Raw genomic sequence first — 18,999 nt, 5'->3', positions numbered from 1 at the left:
GGGGTCGCTTAAAGTTTTCTTTCCTCTTGTCTTTCCTAATGCCAGCAATGCACTGCTTCTCAATGTTTTACCATAAATAACCTTCTTAGATTAGGACTTTGTCACTCGTCAGTAGGTAGACTTTGTGTAAGTATTTTCAGAAGAAAAATAAAAAATCTTGCAAGCTTAATTTACATAAAGGTAGAATGACCCTTTTCTTTCATTCTTCTGTCACGTTTGCTTTGCCATCGCATAGATTTCTTGGCTCTTACACTAGCTATGACTACTTGAAAAGGAACATCAAGTGGTAAGATTGGCATTAACACAAGGCTGTCTTTGTCATTCCTCTTAGATGCACCACAGCATTATGTGCACCCAGCCAAAGTGGTCATTTTAGACAGCCTGCTATCTGAATTTTTTTGGTTTGACATAAATACATATTTATATCTGTAGAGGAAAAACAATCAACAAATCTACATCTGTAATATATTTGTAATTCTGGTAAATAATTGTTTGCCACACTAGTGCACATAAAGCTGGGGATTCTTCTTTGGGATGCTTCCAGTTCCAGTTGGCATTTGTTTGTATGTCCAGTTTGCTGAGAACATCAGCAGTGACTGTGAACAAGTCTGTGTCCGGGAGTAAATCCTGGTTGCGTCATTTGTGACTTGGACGGATTTCCTGCTTGCTTTCTGGCTACATTTATTGTGCAGAAAAAAATAAAATAAAAAAAAAAAGCTCACGGAGGAGATAAATCATACATTTGGAATGGACAGTAAACAAGTCATCTGCCTCTGTTTGTCGAGTTTGTGCTGTTGCATTAACATCCCGATTCTATGTTATTCTCCACTCTATGGCGTGGAGGTGGCTGTTTTCTTGTTTTGAGTGAATGTATATACAGCAATACCAGTCATACATGAATCACTTAGTGTGTGTTGGGAAAGTGATTGAATATGAGAACTGAAGACATTGGCAGTCAGAATTCACTTAATGAATATGAGAACCAAGAAGTCCCAAGAATGCAGATCACCCTAAAAGAGAATGCTTGCTTGATGGTCTTATCATTTTTCATACATATACATTGACAAGCTAGGTATTATACCTGTCTGCATTCACCTACAATGGTCTCTCATATTCTGAAGTGATTCTTGGTTGATGCCTTAATGTACAGTTCTGGTTTATGTAGCAGCTAAATTAGATTTTCAATTATATCCTTGGGATTTAGGTCCTGTTTAATGTGATGTATTTTGCTTTTCTGAGGAACTCATTGATGTTTATTCTAACAGGGGAAAACCTGCTGATACGGACCCACCTGACAGAACTGTTAATGAAAAACGTTTTGATCCAGTCCCTCAAGTTACCTCCACCTCCCAGTACAACCAGGCTTCTCCAGTGCTTGTAAACCATGCAGCACATGCAAAACATCAAAACACAGAAGGTTAGTTGCATACCTAATTGTATTTGATGTGATTTTTATTTTTTAAAGGATCTTCTTGCTTTGCTGGAACGTCATAGTTGTGCTTTACTACCCCCTTTTTAAGGCTTCCTGTTGGACCTGTCAATTGATATCAAGCAGGCAGATGTGATTGCAGTGGAATATAGATCTTTCTGTAGTGCTTAACCCACAAATATGTTTATTTGATAAACCAATCATATTAATGGAAATCCTGCATGTGCAAAATGTTCAAGTAAAAAAAAGTTTAGTCTATTAGTTTATAGAGACTTTCTGACAGTTAACATTTATAGATATTGGATTTAAAATATACAACATTTTATATATTTTTCATTTTTTACAGTCAATCCAGTTTCTCTGGAGCTCACAAATTCTACAGTGACAAAACCAGAACCACCACCACCTCAAACCAAGCCAACTGTATTCCGTCCTTCTAACAGAGAGGATACAGTCCAGTCGAACTTCTTTCCCCAGAAAAGCTTTCCTGACAAAGCTCCTGTTAACGGCACTGAACAGACTGGAAAAACCATCACACCGTCGTATAACCGATTTACTCCTAAACCTTATACAAGTTCCGCCAGACCTTTTGAGCGCAAGTTTGAAAGCCCCAAATTCAACCATAACCTCTTGACAAATGAAGCACAAGGAAAGCCTGAGTTACCTGCCAAACCTCAGAATTCTCCTCAACCCATTTTGAAATCTACCAATGTGGCTATATCTCCTGAGATGGATGGCACATCCAAGCCAACAGACATCAAATCTAAGTATCAACCAAATAATGTTAATGCAGTGCCTAAAGCAGTCCCAGTGAGGTAATGTTTCATATGTTACAATGCAAATTTTAATTTTGTGGTTTATAACTATTTTATTTCCAAAGGAGTATTTCCATACTGATGCAGAGACAACGGCATTTTAGTAGTAAATGTTACACCTTTCATCTTTCCATAGTTTTCTTTTCTAAAGGATTTACTAATGTGTTCAGTTGGTCCTCTTTGATCAGACATATCTGCCACTCAACTTATATTAAATGAAGACTCCAAATATATATTGATATAGCCTAATAACTTCCTGTGGCACCTTTCTGCTCATTGGACATATAACGATTAGTGACTACACTGATTCATTGTACACTGAGCAGGCTAAGGGAAAAAGAGGTGGCTGGGAAGTTTCAACTAGATGTCAGCTGCATGTCTGACTAATGCTGCAGAAGGCTGCTAATTGCAAAACTGAACAAAATTAAATATCCTTTAACAGGTAAAATAGTCTATTATGCTTTCTTCAACTTTATTTGGTGGTGTGCCTAGTTTATGTTTGGCATTATAAATAGTACAGATAGAGTAATCTCAATTAATATGATCATAAAACCTTGCACCCAAAAGTTAGTAGTATTTGTGAACTTCAATAGTCCTATAGTAATACAAACTCCCAGCAGTATACAGGACAAGCAAGTGAACCAGAAATCACAAATCCTGATCAGGGTAGCATGGTGATTCATGAAGGTCTGTGAAGTCTAGTTAAAATGTTTTATGAAATGAAATGATTTGACTGTGTGTGTGTACTGTAAGTGCTTCTTCAAGGCTGCTTCTAATTTAACTTCAGGTATAGTCAGGACTTGCAGGCAGTTGCTTTATTTATATAATGTTGAGCTTTAGACATATTTCTTGCTGTGTAACTGCTAAAATCATGTTCTGGATCTATAACTATCCTTTAATCTCTAAGGTATTCATTAAAAATGTTAACCTATCCAAAACTGATTTTTTAATTGCTAGTTGTTGCAGATGCACTCAATCATCCTCTGAGCCCTTAAAAAGACTCAGATTCCTTTGAAGCCCAGACCTCACTATTGCATATCACAACTCCAAATCTTACTGTGGCCATAATACATAATAGGCCTGGTATGTCCTCTCTGTATTTTTTAAAAATAAAAGATGTATAACACTTATATAGTATAAATGTGTATTAGAACAATACTCTCCTTTTGGTTCTCCCATTGTGGCAGAAAATGTACAGCAGCTTTTTGTATTCCAGCTACCCAATACTCCTAAAGCAAATAGCAGATTAGATATGATTCCAGTAAAGAAGTTTACATGTTGTTTGTGACATTGAAATGATGTTTAACTGAGAAAATAAACACAATACATGCACATTTTGCAAAAAATTGGAAATGCAGAAAAATACCTGTGGATCTGAAAGAAATTTATTTAACTCTTTACTTTCTGTCATGAACTTTCTGCTTCATCTGTGCCGCACTGAAATCCCTGCAAAATGTTTTAAATCTTTTAATTTTGCCAAGACAAATTTGATTTGAGAGCAAGATTGACTTTATGTGGCATTGGAAAACAAGTCTAACTCCATTCCTTTCATTTACAATTTACTTTTGATGATATTAGTATTTTGCCTAATAAATATTTCTCCTTTAGTCCTTCTGCCCTGGAAGATGATGATGAGGATGATGCCCACACTGTTGTGGCAACTGCTCGAGGCATCTTCAACAGCAATGGCGGTGTGCTAAGTTCCATAGAGACTGGGGTCAGCATAATCATACCTCAAGGAGCTATCCCTGATGGCGTTGAGCAGGAAATCTACTTCAAGGTTTGCAGGGACAACAGCATCTTGCCACCTCTGGATAAAGAGAAAGGTTAGGAGCATCAAATTATTATTATTATTATTTTTTTTTTTTTAGAACAATATAACTGCCCTGTTTATTGATAATATAATGTCTCATACTTTGACTTTTTTGTTTGCAGGAGAAACACTGCTTAGTCCTCTGGTAATGTGTGGACCCCATGGACTAAAATTCCTGAAGCCAGTGGAGCTGCGCTTACCACACTGTGCGTCTATGACTCCTGATGGTTGGTCTTTTGCTCTAAAATCATCCGACACCTCGTCGGGTACGCTTTTTCCATCTGTCCTTTTGGGTCGTTTGGTTGCTCTCGCTTACATAGCATGAATCACCAGATACCAAGAGTTGATCAATTGAATTCATACATTTGCATTTCCTTTCATTTTCATTTTTTCACACACGTACGGCTTTTTAAAATCCAAAATCCTATTTTTAAAGCAGAAATTAAAATGTACAGGTTTAATATTTTTTTTTTTGTGTGTTGGAGCATAGAAATTAAAAATGTTGGCGTCTTTATCAAACAGACCTTAAAACGATACTCATATTTTTAGGACACACTGACTTCTTTTATGTATTCCATTACAACATTTTTACAAGGACAGGATTTAAATGTCTAAAAGCGGTAAATTGTTTTTCATGAGAATTTATTTTACAGTAGAATATATTATTATGAGTATATTAAAGTTTAAATCACAAAATCATGTCAAAATATTAAATTAAAAATAAAAATATTTTTTTTTTAATAACTTTTAAAAAATTAAAAAAAAAAAGAAATTTTCTACTCATACTATTTACTGTAAAATAAATTTGAATGAAAGACAATGTACTGCTTTTAGACATAAATCTACTGTATTGCATTCAATACAGTTATTGTGAAATGCAATACAAAATAATTTGAAATTCCTGCCACTCCCCCAATGCAATGGCTGCATGTACCGACGTCACTGGGAACTCCCGGTGACTCATCAGATGCAGAGGACATCCTTGGACCAGTTAACATAGTATTTATCATTGTTTTAGCTACCCCGAGTCACACTCGGGGTTACCTCTGGGGAGGTTAACTTATTTATCCAACACAAAAAAATTATCTAGAACCAAAGGCATATCTCAAACTACAGAGGATAAATCCATTTATGTAAACTGTTTTTCCTGCAAAAAGAATTTGTAAATTTTATTAAACCTGGCTTGTCTGCATTACCAGGTAAATTACTGAGCAATGTTCTATTAAGGCTGTGTAGGCTACCTTCTTCTCACTTAAAAAGGGACACCCAACTTCTAAGCTATCCTTTAGTTGGCAAACATGGTTTTTGATTATTATTATTATTATTATTATTATTATTAATAATAATAATAATAGTAATAATAATAATATTAGTATACCTTTTATGTGATTGCAGTGAAGAGGTAACTCTTGAAAAAAAAAAGCCATACAAATCTAACATTCCAGTTAGTTATATTGGTGAATGATGAAAGAATGTTATCTAAAGCATATGGAAATTCAGAAGTATGTAGAGGTGCACATAATGGCTTTGAAGTAATTAACCCTACATCTTAAATTAAAGGTTTAAAAGAAAAGCTTGCTGTTTTTTAATGAACCAGTTCGCTGTAATGTCTGCACTAATTAAATCACTTTGCTGTATTGAAATTCCTTGTTGGCACATTCTGCTCTGAGTTCGCCAAGTCCCCTGTTTGAATATTTTCAAGTAAGGTTATTAATAAAAGCTCATTTAGTGGAGTATGTACTTGTTGGAATCAACTTGCACTTTTCCTAAAAAGCAGAACAAAGTCCCTTGTCAAAAGCTTGCTCATTGCATCATAAGCTGGCCAAACATTGGACTCTACTTAACATTTAGTGCTTCTGGGTTGGCACTTTTAGCTGTAGTTATATATGATTGAAATTGGCAAATTATGAGGTATTTTTTTTTTGTATTGCAGTTACGCAATATAAGGTACAATTTGGGAAATAACCTCTATCATGTTCAGTTTTGTTTGTATGGGGTCATCAGGTATGCTTTGTTTCCTACACTAGACAAATATTGTTAGCTGTCATGAAGGTTATTTATTAAAGCAGAACACAAGATAAAAATAAACAGCACATTAGGAGATAACAATTATTAATTACATTGATGACTATTGATTAGAGTTGTGTATGTATATAATATATAAATACATCTCTTTGTTTCCAACAAAGCTACTTTTCTATGGATAAATTTTTCTACATACATTAAATGCACATAATCACAATTTGAACACTGAAACACTTTATATTTATTATATATTTAAAAAAATTGACTATTGATATGACAACATTATTCACATGAGATGTTAAAAATGAGCAGTAGTTTGCAGTAGATGCTGCTTTGGAAAGAATCACATCTGTAATTGATATTTTTATATGCTAAACACGTATTAGAATAGGTCCAAAAAGCTTGTATAAAATGTCTTACAAATTCTGAGTGCCATGCTTCAGATAGACTTCTGAGCAGTGCCACAAGTGAAATTTGCTGCGGATGATTGCTGTAAGAAATCATTTCCTTATATTTGCATTTTATGGAGTGTTGGTGTAAACAGTATTTATCTTTGACTTGGCAAGTTAATTTAAATAACACATATTTACTTTTTATCTTTCTATTCTAGGCCCCAGAAGTTGCACCCAAACCTATAACGGTTCCAGTAACTGCATCTAAAGCTGCTCCACTGCCTCTATATGATCAAGAAAAGTCAACTTATCGGTAAGGAAAAATACAGGTTGTCACACATTTACAGTGTTATTTAACTGAAATAGCTGAAGAAGCATAAATGCATATGCTTTAACTGTTTTGTTTTTTACTGCTAATGATATTTTTTACCTATGTGACTTATGGGAACTATGGAGGGATCACTCACCAGCTAATTGAATGTGCGATCCACTAAAGGGAGTTCATGCTTGCTTGATAAGTATCTCTTTTCTACTTTCTACTGTTGCTGTATAAACCTATATTTCTGTCAAGGGTGACTGTAAATTCAGTTGCTCATCACACAAGCAATTATATTTTTATTAATGGATACACTTGATCAATTGTTTTTTTTTATTGCATAATTGTCCATATATTGGTACGTTATAGAATAGTGCAATTTATGCATTATACAGTCGTGCAAGTTTTTTTTTTTTTTTAATACAAATAAAGGCATTCCTCAAGAAAGGTTATTGAATATTTTGCTTTCTACTTTGTTATATATCCTCCAGTGCCTAACTTGTATTGTGAGTTACTCACTAGACCTACACAACAGCTGGCCCTTCTAAGAAGGATACATTTTCAAGATCTACAGCATGGATACATGCAGAGTGTGATTTTATGGTGCAGGATCTTCCTTCACTTGATTATCTTCACAGGCCTGAATTACACCTAGTCCTTAACTGTCCATGGGCAACATAACAAAGATCCTCCTTTTATAAATGACTGTGGTGTTTATCCTAAAACTTTGGTAGGAATAATTAATTTTAAGTGCTAAAATTCACAGGCACTGCTTGTATTTTTTTTACACACATATATGGGTTTTGTGTTTTTCAATACTAGGACACTTTGAAGAATCTTGAAATTAGCATATGTCATTATTTGTGTTATTCGTTTTAGAGTACCTGAACCACAGAAACCTCAAGTGAAGCCACCAGAAGACATAGTTCGTGCTAACAATTACGATCCTGAAGAAGATGAGGAATATTACCGGAAGCAGCTGTCTTACTTTGATCGTAGAAACTTTGAAAAACCCACTACTGCTATTCCTGCAAACATCCTCCCTGAACCTGCTAAACCTGGACAGTCTCAGAGCCAAGTTAGCTTTAACAGCTACCCCTCCAAGTACGTTCTGACATGCTGCACTTGTCTCTCTGTGACCTCTTCATTGCACCTACATCCTGACCCTTTGCAGTGAAAGACGTAGCACCTCATGTGTGAAAGCTGTACTTGTGACTCTGCTCTTATCTAATGTGTGCTGGGAAGATGGGGCTTCTCTAACGTGTTGTGCTGTCACATGAGTTTGTAATGAAATCATACACTGCAGGTGTATGGATACTCTTAAGCACAAGCTGGCAAAGACTAATTGGCAAACTTACAATCTTTCTTTAAAGTAGAAAACATATAATTATTTCTACCTTGCCAAATTTATAGTGTAGGATTCTTCATTTTCCTTTTAAAATACAAGAATATAAACCTAGATAGTTTCCATTAAAAAAACGAAAAAAAAAAAAAACACTATAGTGGTCTGTATAAGCTATTATACACTGCAGTGTATATTCAGTTGCCCCGCTAGACTATTAACTATAAATAATTGTTACTGCTGAAATGCAATAATGAAATGGCTGCTTAAATACCTGTAAATCTGTAACAAAGAATACTTTTTAAATGCTGGTTGTGGTTTCTTTTACAGGCTGGCTCCTACATTTCTTTAATACAATTAAATTAATTTAGTTAACCCAGGGAGTAAATGACTACAGCAAATAACTACAATAAAAAGTTATTCCTGCGGTTATCTATGCCATTACTATAGGGCACAAATGGACAGGAATATGTGGACTTCAGATAATTACCTAAGAAATTAAAGCACTTTATTGCCTTATTTTTGCATGACCTGTACTGTCTCATAAACCTCTCTTAATAATTGTTTTGGTTTGTTTTGGAGATTCAATCTAAGTTAAAATACTCTCACACTTCTTTTCCTATGGATTAAACACTGGGTGCAGACATGCGTGTGGTGTGGTGTGCCTCAGAGTGCTTGTACCGAGAGAATTCAATGTGTCTTGAAAAAATAGTAAATACGGTATTACCTTTTAAAGGACTTAAATTGGAGCTATAAGTAAAATAAGTCACACCATAACATTGTTTCATTACCTGTTGATTTTGACATTAGGTCAGTGGATGACAAAACTGTTTGTTCTGCAGAGAAATGGCACATCGGCATTGTCACCCTTTTTTTGCAGAGTAGCCAGAGATGTTGTTGGAACAACCAAGGCACAATAGGAAAGGTTTTGTAGAATCAAATTTTCTAGCAGAAGGTGGTAACCCTACATTGTTGCAGTAAAAACAGTTTTACTTTTGCAGCCTATTTTTGCAGACTTTAAATTTGACAGGGTTAGCTCCCAAATACACAGTGATTGTGGATCCACGTTCTGCTGCCAAGTAGTTGAACATTTCAATGTTTTAGTACATTTGTATTCATCCCTAGGATGCAGGTATCACTTTTCAGGTTTACATAGTTTGATATCAATGGATTTTCTAAGATTTTTCCCAATCGCCCCCTATTTTCGCCCTCCTATCATTTTCAGGGATTGTGATAGGCCAAAGCCATGCAACTTTTTCCCCCTAGAAATTTCTGGATTTTTCCTAAACTTTGCACCAATATTTGATTTGTTATAACTCTTTGACCTAAAAAGGGTCTTATAAGCTTATTAAGAGACATCAACCAATTAGACATTAGATCTGTATATGTTAATTTGAGTGAAAGCAATGAAAGACTTTGTGTGGCTGGTTATTTGTGCTATCTGAACTATGTTAATAATTTTTATTTACTATATAATCGTGTGATAACAATGCTAATGTGATCACTGTGGCTTATGTACTATGTCTTCCCTAAAATAGATTATAGGGGTCGCTTAAAGTTTTCTTTCCTCTTGTCTTTCCTAATGCCAGCAATGCACTGCTTCTCAATGTTTTACCATAAATAACCTTCTTAGATTAGGACTTTGTCACTCGTCAGTAGGTAGACTTTGTGTAAGTATTTTCAGAAGAAAAATAAAAAATCTTGCAAGCTTAATTTACATAAAGGTAGAATGACCCTTTTCTTTCATTCTTCTGTCACGTTTGCTTTGCCATCGCATAGATTTCTTGGCTCTTACACTAGCTATGACTACTTGAAAAGGAACATCAAGTGGTAAGATTGGCATTAACACAAGGCTGTCTTTGTCATTCCTCTTAGATGCACCACAGCATTATGTGCACCCAGCCAAAGTGGTCATTTTAGACAGCCTGCTATCTGAATTTTTTTGGTTTGACATAAATACATATTTATATCTGTAGAGGAAAAACAATCAACAAATCTACATCTGTAATATATTTGTAATTCTGGTAAATAATTGTTTGCCACACTAGTGCACATAAAGCTGGGGATTCTTCTTTGGGATGCTTCCAGTTCCAGTTGGCATTTGTTTGTATGTCCAGTTTGCTGAGAACATCAGCAGTGACTGTGAACAAGTCTGTGTCCGGGAGTAAATCCTGGTTGCGTCATTTGTGACTTGGACGGATTTCCTGCTTGCTTTCTGGCTACATTTATTGTGCAGAAAAAAATAAAATAAAAAAAAAAAGCTCACGGAGGAGATAAATCATACATTTGGAATGGACAGTAAACAAGTCATCTGCCTCTGTTTGTCGAGTTTGTGCTGTTGCATTAACATCCCGATTCTATGTTATTCTCCACTCTATGGCGTGGAGGTGGCTGTTTTCTTGTTTTGAGTGAATGTATATACAGCAATACCAGTCATACATGAATCACTTAGTGTGTGTTGGGAAAGTGATTGAATATGAGAACTGAAGACATTGGCAGTCAGAATTCACTTAATGAATATGAGAACCAAGAAGTCCCAAGAATGCAGATCACCCTAAAAGAGAATGCTTGCTTGATGGTCTTATCATTTTTCATACATATACATTGACAAGCTAGGTATTATACCTGTCTGCATTCACCTACAATGGTCTCTCATATTCTGAAGTGATTCTTGGTTGATGCCTTAATGTACAGTTCTGGTTTATGTAGCAGCTAAATTAGATTTTCAATTATATCCTTGGGATTTAGGTCCTGTTTAATGTGATGTATTTTGCTTTTCTGAGGAACTCATTGATGTTTATTCTAACAGGGGAAAACCTGCTGATACGGACCCACCTGACAGAACTGTTAATGAAAAACGTTTTGATCCAGTCCCTCAAGTTACCTCCACCTCCCAGTACAACCAGGCTTCTCCAGTGCTTGTAAACCATGCAGCACATGCAAAACATCAAAACACAGAAGGTTAGTTGCATACCTAATTGTATTTGATGTGATTTTTATTTTTTAAAGGATCTTCTTGCTTTGCTGGAACGTCATAGTTGTGCTTTACTACCCCCTTTTTAAGGCTTCCTGTTGGACCTGTCAATTGATATCAAGCAGGCAGATGTGATTGCAGTGGAATATAGATCTTTCTGTAGTGCTTAACCCACAAATATCTTTATTTGATAAAACAATCATATTAATGGAAATCCTGCATGTGCAAAATGTTCAAGTAAAAAAAAGTTTAGTCTATTAGTTTATAGAGACTTTCTGACAGTTAACATTTATAGATATTGGATTTAAAATATACAACATTTTATATATTTTTCATTTTTTACAGTCAATCCAGTTTCTCTGGAGCTCACAAATTCTACAGTGACAAAACCAGAACCACCACCACCTCAAACCAAGCCAACTGTATTCCGTCCTTCTAACAGAGAGGATACAGTCCAGTCGAACTTCTTTCCCCAGAAAAGCTTTCCTGACAAAGCTCCTGTTAACGGCACTGAACAGACTGGAAAAACCATCACACCGTCGTATAACCGATTTACTCCTAAACCTTATACAAGTTCCGCCAGACCTTTTGAGCGCAAGTTTGAAAGCCCCAAATTCAACCATAACCTCTTGACAAATGAAGCACAAGGAAAGCCTGAGTTACCTGCCAAACCTCAGAATTCTCCTCAACCCATTTTGAAATCTACCAATGTGGCTATATCTCCTGAGATGGATGGCACATCCAAGCCAACAGACATCAAATCTAAGTATCAACCAAATAATGTTAATGCAGTGCCTAAAGCAGTCCCAGTGAGGTAATGTTTCATATGTTACAATGCAAATTTTAATTTTGTGGTTTATAACTATTTTATTTCCAAAGGAGTATTTCCATACTGATGCAGAGACAACGGCATTTTAGTAGTAAATGTTACACCTTTCATCTTTCCATAGTTTTCTTTTCTAAAGGATTTACTAATGTGTTCAGTTGGTCCTCTTTGATCAGACATATCTGCCACTCAACTTATATTAAATGAAGACTCCAAATATATATTGATATAGCCTAATAACTTCCTGTGGCACCTTTCTGCTCATTGGACATATAACGATTAGTGACTACACTGATTCATTGTACACTGAGCAGGCTAAGGGAAAAAGAGGTGGCTGGGAAGTTTCAACTAGATGTCAGCTGCATGTCTGACTAATGCTGCAGAAGGCTGCTAATTGCAAAACTGAACAAAATTAAATATCCTTTAACAGGTAAAATAGTCTATTATGCTTTCTTCAACTTTATTTGGTGGTGTGCCTAGTTTATGTTTGGCATTATAAATAGTACAGATAGAGTAATCTCAATTAATATGATCATAAAACCTTGCACCCAAAAGTTAGTAGTATTTGTGAACTTCAATAGTCCTATAGTAATACAAACTCCCAGCAGTATACAGGACAAGCAAGTGAACCAGAAATCACAAATCCTGATCAGGGTAGCATGGTGATTCATGAAGGTCTGTGAAGTCTAGTTAAAATGTTTTATGAAATGAAATGATTTGACTGTGTGTGTGTACTGTAAGTGCTTCTTCAAGGCTGCTTCTAATTAACTTCAGGTATAGTCAGGACTTGCAGGCAGTTGCTTTATTTATATAATGTTGAGCTTTAGACATATTTCTTGCTGTGTAACTGCTAAAATCATGTTCTGGATCTATAACTATCCTTTAATCTCTAAGGTATTCATTAAAAATGTTAACCTATCCAAAACTGATTTTTTAATTGCTAGTTGTTGCAGATGGACTCAATCATCCTCTGAGCCCTTAAAAAGACTCAGATTCCTTTGAAGCCCAGACCTCACTATTGCATATCACAACTCCAAATCTTACTGTGGCCATAATACATAATAGGCCTGGTATGTCCTCTCTGTATTTTTTAAAAATAAAAGATGTATAACACTTATATAGTATAAATGTGTATTAGAACAATACTCTCCTTTTGGTTCTCCCATTGTGGCAGAAAATGTACAGCAGCTTTTTGTATTCCAGCTACCCAATACTCCTAAAGCAAATAGCAGATTAGATATGATTCCAGTAAAGAAGTTTACATGTTGTTTGTGACATTGAAATGATGTTTAACTGAGAAAATAAACACAATACATGCACATTTTGCAAAAAATTGGAAATGCAGAAAAATACCTGTGGATCTGAAAGAAATTTATTTAACTCTTTACTTTCTGTCATGAACTTTCTGCTTCATCTGTGCCGCACTGAAATCCCTGCAAAATGTTTTAAATCTTTTAATTTTGCCAAGACAAATTTGATTTGAGAGCAAGATTGACTTTATGTGGCATTGGAAAACAAGTCTAACTCCATTCCTTTCATTTACAATTTACTTTTGATGATATTAGTATTTTGCCTAATAAATATTTCTCCTTTAGTCCTTCTGCCCTGGAAGATGATGATGAGGATGATGCCCACACTGTTGTGGCAACTGCTCGAGGCATCTTCAACAGCAATGGCGGTGTGCTAAGTTCCATAGAGACTGGGGTCAGCATAATCATACCTCAAGGAGCTATCCCTGATGGCGTTGAGCAGGAAATCTACTTCAAGGTTTGCAGGGACAACAGCATCTTGCCACCTCTGGATAAAGAGAAAGGTTAGGAGCATCAAATTATTATTATTATTATTTTTTTTTTTTTAGAACAATATAACTGCCCTGTTTATTGATAATATAATGTCTCATACTTTGACTTTTTTGTTTGCAGGAGAAACACTGCTTAGTCCTCTGGTAATGTGTGGACCCCATGGACTAAAATTCCTGAAGCCAGTGGAGCTGCGCTTACCACACTGTGCGTCTATGACTCCTGATGGTTGGTCTTTTGCTCTAAAATCATCCGACACCTCGTCGGGTACGCTTTTTCCATCTGTCCTTTTGGGTCGTTTGGTTGCTCTCGCTTACATAGCATGAATCACCAGATACCAAGAGTTGATCAATTGAATTCATACATTTGCATTTCCTTTCATTTTCATTTTTTCACACACGTACGGCTTTTTAAAATCCAAAATCCTATTTTTAAAGCAGAAATTAAAATGTACAGGTTTAATATTTTTTTTTTTGTGTGTTGGAGCATAGAAATTAAAAATGTTGGCGTCTTTATCAAACAGACCTTAAAACGATACTCATATTTTTAGGACACACTGACTTCTTTTATGTATTCCATTACAACATTTTTACAAGGACAGGATTTAAATGTCTAAAAGCGGTAAATTGTTTTTCATGAGAATTTATTTTACAGTAGAATATATTATTATGAGTATATTAAAGTTTAAATCACAAAATCATGTCAAAATATTAAATTAAAAATAAAAATATTTTTTTTTTAATAACTTTTAAAAAATTAAAAAAAAAAAGAAATTTTCTACTCATACTATTTACTGTAAAATAAATTTGAATGAAAGACAATGTACTGCTTTTAGACATAAATCTACTGTATTGCATTCAATACAGTTATTGTGAAATGCAATACAAAATAATTTGAAATTCCTGCCACTCCCCCAATGCAATGGCTGCATGTACCGACGTCACTGGGAACTCCCGGTGACTCATCAGATGCAGAGGACATCCTTGGACCAGGTAACATAGTATTTATCATTGTTTTAGCTACCCCGAGTCACACTCGGGGTTACCTCTGGGGAGGTTAACTTATTTATCCAACACAAAAAAATTATCTAGAACCAAAGGCATATCTCAAACTACAGAGGATAAATCCATTTATGTAAACTGTTTTTCCTGCAAAAAGAATTTGTAAATTTTATTAAACCTGGCTTGTCTGCATTACCAGGTAAATTACTGAGCAATGTTCTATTAAGGCTGTGTAGGCTACCTTCTTCTCACTTAAAAAGGGACACCCAACTTCTAAGCTATCCTTTAGTTGGCAAACATGGTTTTTGATTATTATTATTATTATTATTATTATTATTAATAATAATAATAATAGTAATAATAATAATATTAGTATACCTTTTATGTGATTGCAGTGAAGAGGTAACTCTTGAAAAAAAAAAGCCATACAAATCTAACATTCCAGTTAGTTATATTGGTGAATGATGAAAGAATGTTATCTAAAGCATATGGAAATTCAGAAGTATGTAGAGGTGCACATAATGGCTTTGAAGTAATTAACCCTACATCTTAAATTAAAGGTTTAAAAGAAAAGCTTGCTGTTTTTTAATGAACCAGTTCGCTGTAATGTCTGCACTAATTAAATCACTTTGCTGTATTGAAATTCCTTGTTGGCACATTCTGCTCTGAGTTCGCCAAGTCCCCTGTTTGAATATTTTCAAGTAAGGTTATTAATAAAAGCTCATTTAGTGGAGTATGTACTTGTTGGAATCAACTTGCACTTTTCCTAAAAAGCAGAACAAAGTCCCTTGTCAAAAGCTTGCTCATTGCATCATAAGCTGGCCAAACATTGGACTCTACTTAACATTTAGTGCTTCTGGGTTGGCACTTTTAGCTGTAGTTATATATGATTGAAATTGGCAAATTATGAGGTATTTTTTTTTTGTATTGCAGTTACGCAATATAAGGTACAATTTGGGAAATAACCTCTATCATGTTCAGTTTTGTTTGTATGGGGTCATCAGGTATGCTTTGTTTCCTACACTAGACAAATATTGTTAGCTGTCATGAAGGTTATTTATTAAAGCAGAACACAAGATAAAAATAAACAGCACATTAGGAGATAACAATTATTAATTACATTGATGACTATTGATTAGAGTTGTGTATGTATATAATATATAAATACATCTCTTTGTTTCCAACAAAGCTACTTTTCTATGGATAAATTTTTCTACATACATTAAATGCACATAATCACAATTTGAACACTGAAACACTTTATATTTATTATATATTTAAAAAAATTGACTATTGATATGACAACATTATTCACATGAGATGTTAAAAATGAGCAGTAGTTTGCAGTAGATGCTGCTTTGGAAAGAATCACATCTGTAATTGATATTTTTATATGCTAAACACGTATTAGAATAGGTCCAAAAAGCTTGTATAAAATGTCTTACAAATTCTGAGTGCCATGCTTCAGATAGACTTCTGAGCAGTGCCACAAGTGAAATTTGCTGCGGATGATTGCTGTAAGAAATCATTTCCTTATATTTGCATTTTATGGAGTGTTGGTGTAAACAGTATCACGACTCTCTCCAGCAATAAAAAGACCACTTTCTCCATTTCATGAATTATGATGAAGTGATGAAACTAGGTCAAGACATGATCTGAAGGAACTAAACTGATTACTTTAAAAGCAGTATTGCATAGATAGCAGTTTTAATGATTAAAAAAAAACTACTTAAGTGATCACTCATTTGATGGAACTGCATGTTTTTAAAGATTATAAAAGCAGGTTTACATTTGGTATCCTGGCCATTTGATGAATGTGTTCTTTTACACAAAGGTTGGATTATACTGCAGCATTTATTCTGCACTGTGTCATTTGGAATTTGTTTTCCTTTTTTCACATTAGAGTATATCGTTTTTTAAACTGAATAATATCTAATTGTCATTTTGGACATGAAATGTGCATAAACCACTGGCTTTCCCCTCATTCATATGGACCATTAACTTATCTAAATGTAGCACAGAGTTGGGCTACGTACACACGTTCAATAATTGTCATTGGAAGGGATCTTTCATGATCCTTTCCAGCGACAAAAAAAATGAGCGCTGTACATACACTATTCTGCTCTATGCAGAGGGGAGAAGGGAGAACGACAGTTCAAGCTGTGCTTTGATATGCAAAAAGAAACAACCTGCAGAGTTTGTCTTGGTCATTAAAGAGTTACAAGATGTTGCAGAGAGCTCAGTCCTTAAGATCACCCACAACCTCAGCTGTGTTTAGCAAAAGATTTCTTCTGCAAGTCATGCAAACCGCTCCTCTCCCCCTCCAAGCATCCGTCCTGCACACAAGAGAGCAGGAAAGCTACGTTTGTATCTAGGAGTCGTTTTTATGTTGTTTTTTTTTACCTTTTAAATTATGTCTAAAGTGTACATTGTACAAAATTTCTTTTTTTTTTTCCAACCTGGATACTGTAAAAATAGGGGTAAATATGTTTCATCATTGTACTCTACCATTGTAAAACTTATATAAAGATTTGGTAATCAATTAGTTTTATCTCCTTTCTATCATTTGTGAATTTTGATGTTTTTTTCCCTGATATTTTGTTGCATTTTTAGGAATGACCTATAGGGGGCAGTATTAGAATTCTTGAATTCCAGGCCTTATTTACTTAGCTTTAACATTTGCTACTGTATTTTACCATAAAGCGAAAATATAAAGAGCCGTACGTGTGTTGAAAAAAAAGAAATCCTCAAAGCTAATAAATGTAATTTGTACACCATGGCGTATGGAAAAATTGCTGTTTTTTTGATATGTCTGACCAAAGACTAACCTCTTTCTTTTTGTTTTCCCCCCCATATATCTACAGGTGACCCCAAACACTGGCAGAACAAATCACTTCCCGGTGACCCTAACTATCTCGTTGGAGCAAATTGTGTCTCTGTATTGATAGATCACTTCTAAGCCTACAGTGTAAAGATCAGAATAATGTGAAAACCGCTTTGGACCTATTTATCTTTACACATCCTATTGAGTATTATCTGATCGCTAAATAACGATGAGACTCACTAGTGCTAGGAGTTTTGCCTGAACTTGCATTTTTCGGAATAGACTTTTAAAGCCATGGTCAAAATATGGACCTCAGACAGGACATGTGAAGGTCATACCAATGTCGCACCTTCAGTGTCTCTTATAACAAATGCCTTTCAGTTGCTTTAGTTTGTCTTCAAAGGACCAATCCTGATAACACTACAATAAAGCCAGTTCCCAGAATGATACTTTTTAAGGTCACCCGATGTCACTAAAGGATACCGCTTGCGTTTTTTCTTTTTTTAAAGTTTGATAGCAAAGACTAGCACTTTTACTTTTTTTGACTAGCAGCATCTGCGCCAGAACTCCATGATGTATTGGGTATGACAGAATTACCGTAGGTCATTAGTTTTGTTCATAACTCTGCTGTGGAGATAGCCGAAACTATGGGCAGGCGTTCTCCAGCAGCAAAGCTTTGAATGTTAATACTTTATTTAAAATACCAAATGCCATGATTGTGCTTAATGCCCAGCCCACTGAATAGATCAGTAAAAAAAAATATAATATTTATTATATTCCCATTGCTGAAAGGGGCCTGAAGATAAACTGTGGACCCCTTTGCAACTACAAGGTTTACAAGGTTGACTGTGGTTCTGGTGCTTCTATGGATCTGTAAATTAACCATTTACACACATTTAACCAGCAGGGATGCCTTACCCTCATGTTATATTAGTCTTTGTTTCCTAGTTCTCTGTTCTATGAAGTTCATATGGCTTTTTTTGCGCTTATATAGGGTAATGTATAATGAAGAGAGATTGTTGAAAATATGATTTATTGTTGAACTCATTTAATGGTGGACTAGCAAGGAAGAAAAATACCCTTTGCTGTCAACCTGGAAGATACTGAAGGAAATTGTATGTTTTCTGCTATGCATTTAAAAGAAACTCTCAAAGATGTTACAATGCCTGTATATAAAATGCGTGCATACCACTTTTTGCTTTGTTTTTTTGTTTGTTTTTTCTTTTTGTAAATTTAACTTTTTTAAGCTTTACTTTTTGTAAAAAAAAAAAAAAAAAGAAAAAGAAAAAAAGGAAAAAGAAAACTGAACGTTTCTTAAGGATACCTTTGTACTCATACCTTTTTTGAGCCTTGAACTTTGTAACATCTGCAGCAATAAAGCGCATTTCTACAATACTCACCACAAGAACATTTTGAAGCGAAATGCACAAAAATTGCTATCTT

The 18,999-nt window shown here is 34.9% G+C and overlaps 2 protein-coding genes across 2 annotated transcripts; both read left to right on the top strand.

Annotated features, from left to right (window-relative positions):
- Positions 1-47: 47 nt before the first annotated feature.
- Positions 48-4,720, top strand: LOC140344970 (tight junction protein 1-like). The gene is made up of 5 exons (XM_072432155.1): positions 48-286; positions 1,266-1,417; positions 1,776-2,244; positions 3,853-4,070; positions 4,180-4,720. The coding sequence occupies exons 1-5, from the start codon at positions 186-188 to the stop codon at positions 4,380-4,382; spliced, it is 1,143 nt and encodes a 380-aa protein (XP_072288256.1). The 5' UTR covers positions 48-185; the 3' UTR covers positions 4,383-4,720.
- An 809-nt stretch (positions 4,721-5,529) lies between these two features.
- Positions 5,530-18,747, top strand: LOC140344971 (tight junction protein 1-like). Its single transcript, XM_072432157.1, has 9 exons — positions 5,530-5,559; positions 6,693-6,787; positions 7,670-7,894; positions 9,912-9,962; positions 10,942-11,093; positions 11,452-11,920; positions 13,528-13,745; positions 13,855-13,959; positions 17,597-18,747. The coding sequence occupies exons 1-9, from the start codon at positions 5,530-5,532 to the stop codon at positions 17,689-17,691; spliced, it is 1,440 nt and encodes a 479-aa protein (XP_072288258.1). The 3' UTR covers positions 17,692-18,747.
- The last annotated feature ends 252 nt before the right edge of the window (positions 18,748-18,999 follow it).

This window comes from Pyxicephalus adspersus, unplaced genomic scaffold (genome assembly GCF_032062135.1).
Source record: "Pyxicephalus adspersus unplaced genomic scaffold, UCB_Pads_2.0 Sca273, whole genome shotgun sequence".
In the NCBI taxonomy this organism is placed as follows: Eukaryota; Metazoa; Chordata; class Amphibia; order Anura; family Pyxicephalidae; genus Pyxicephalus; species Pyxicephalus adspersus.
This window is presented reverse-complemented; position numbering and strand designations above follow the sequence as displayed.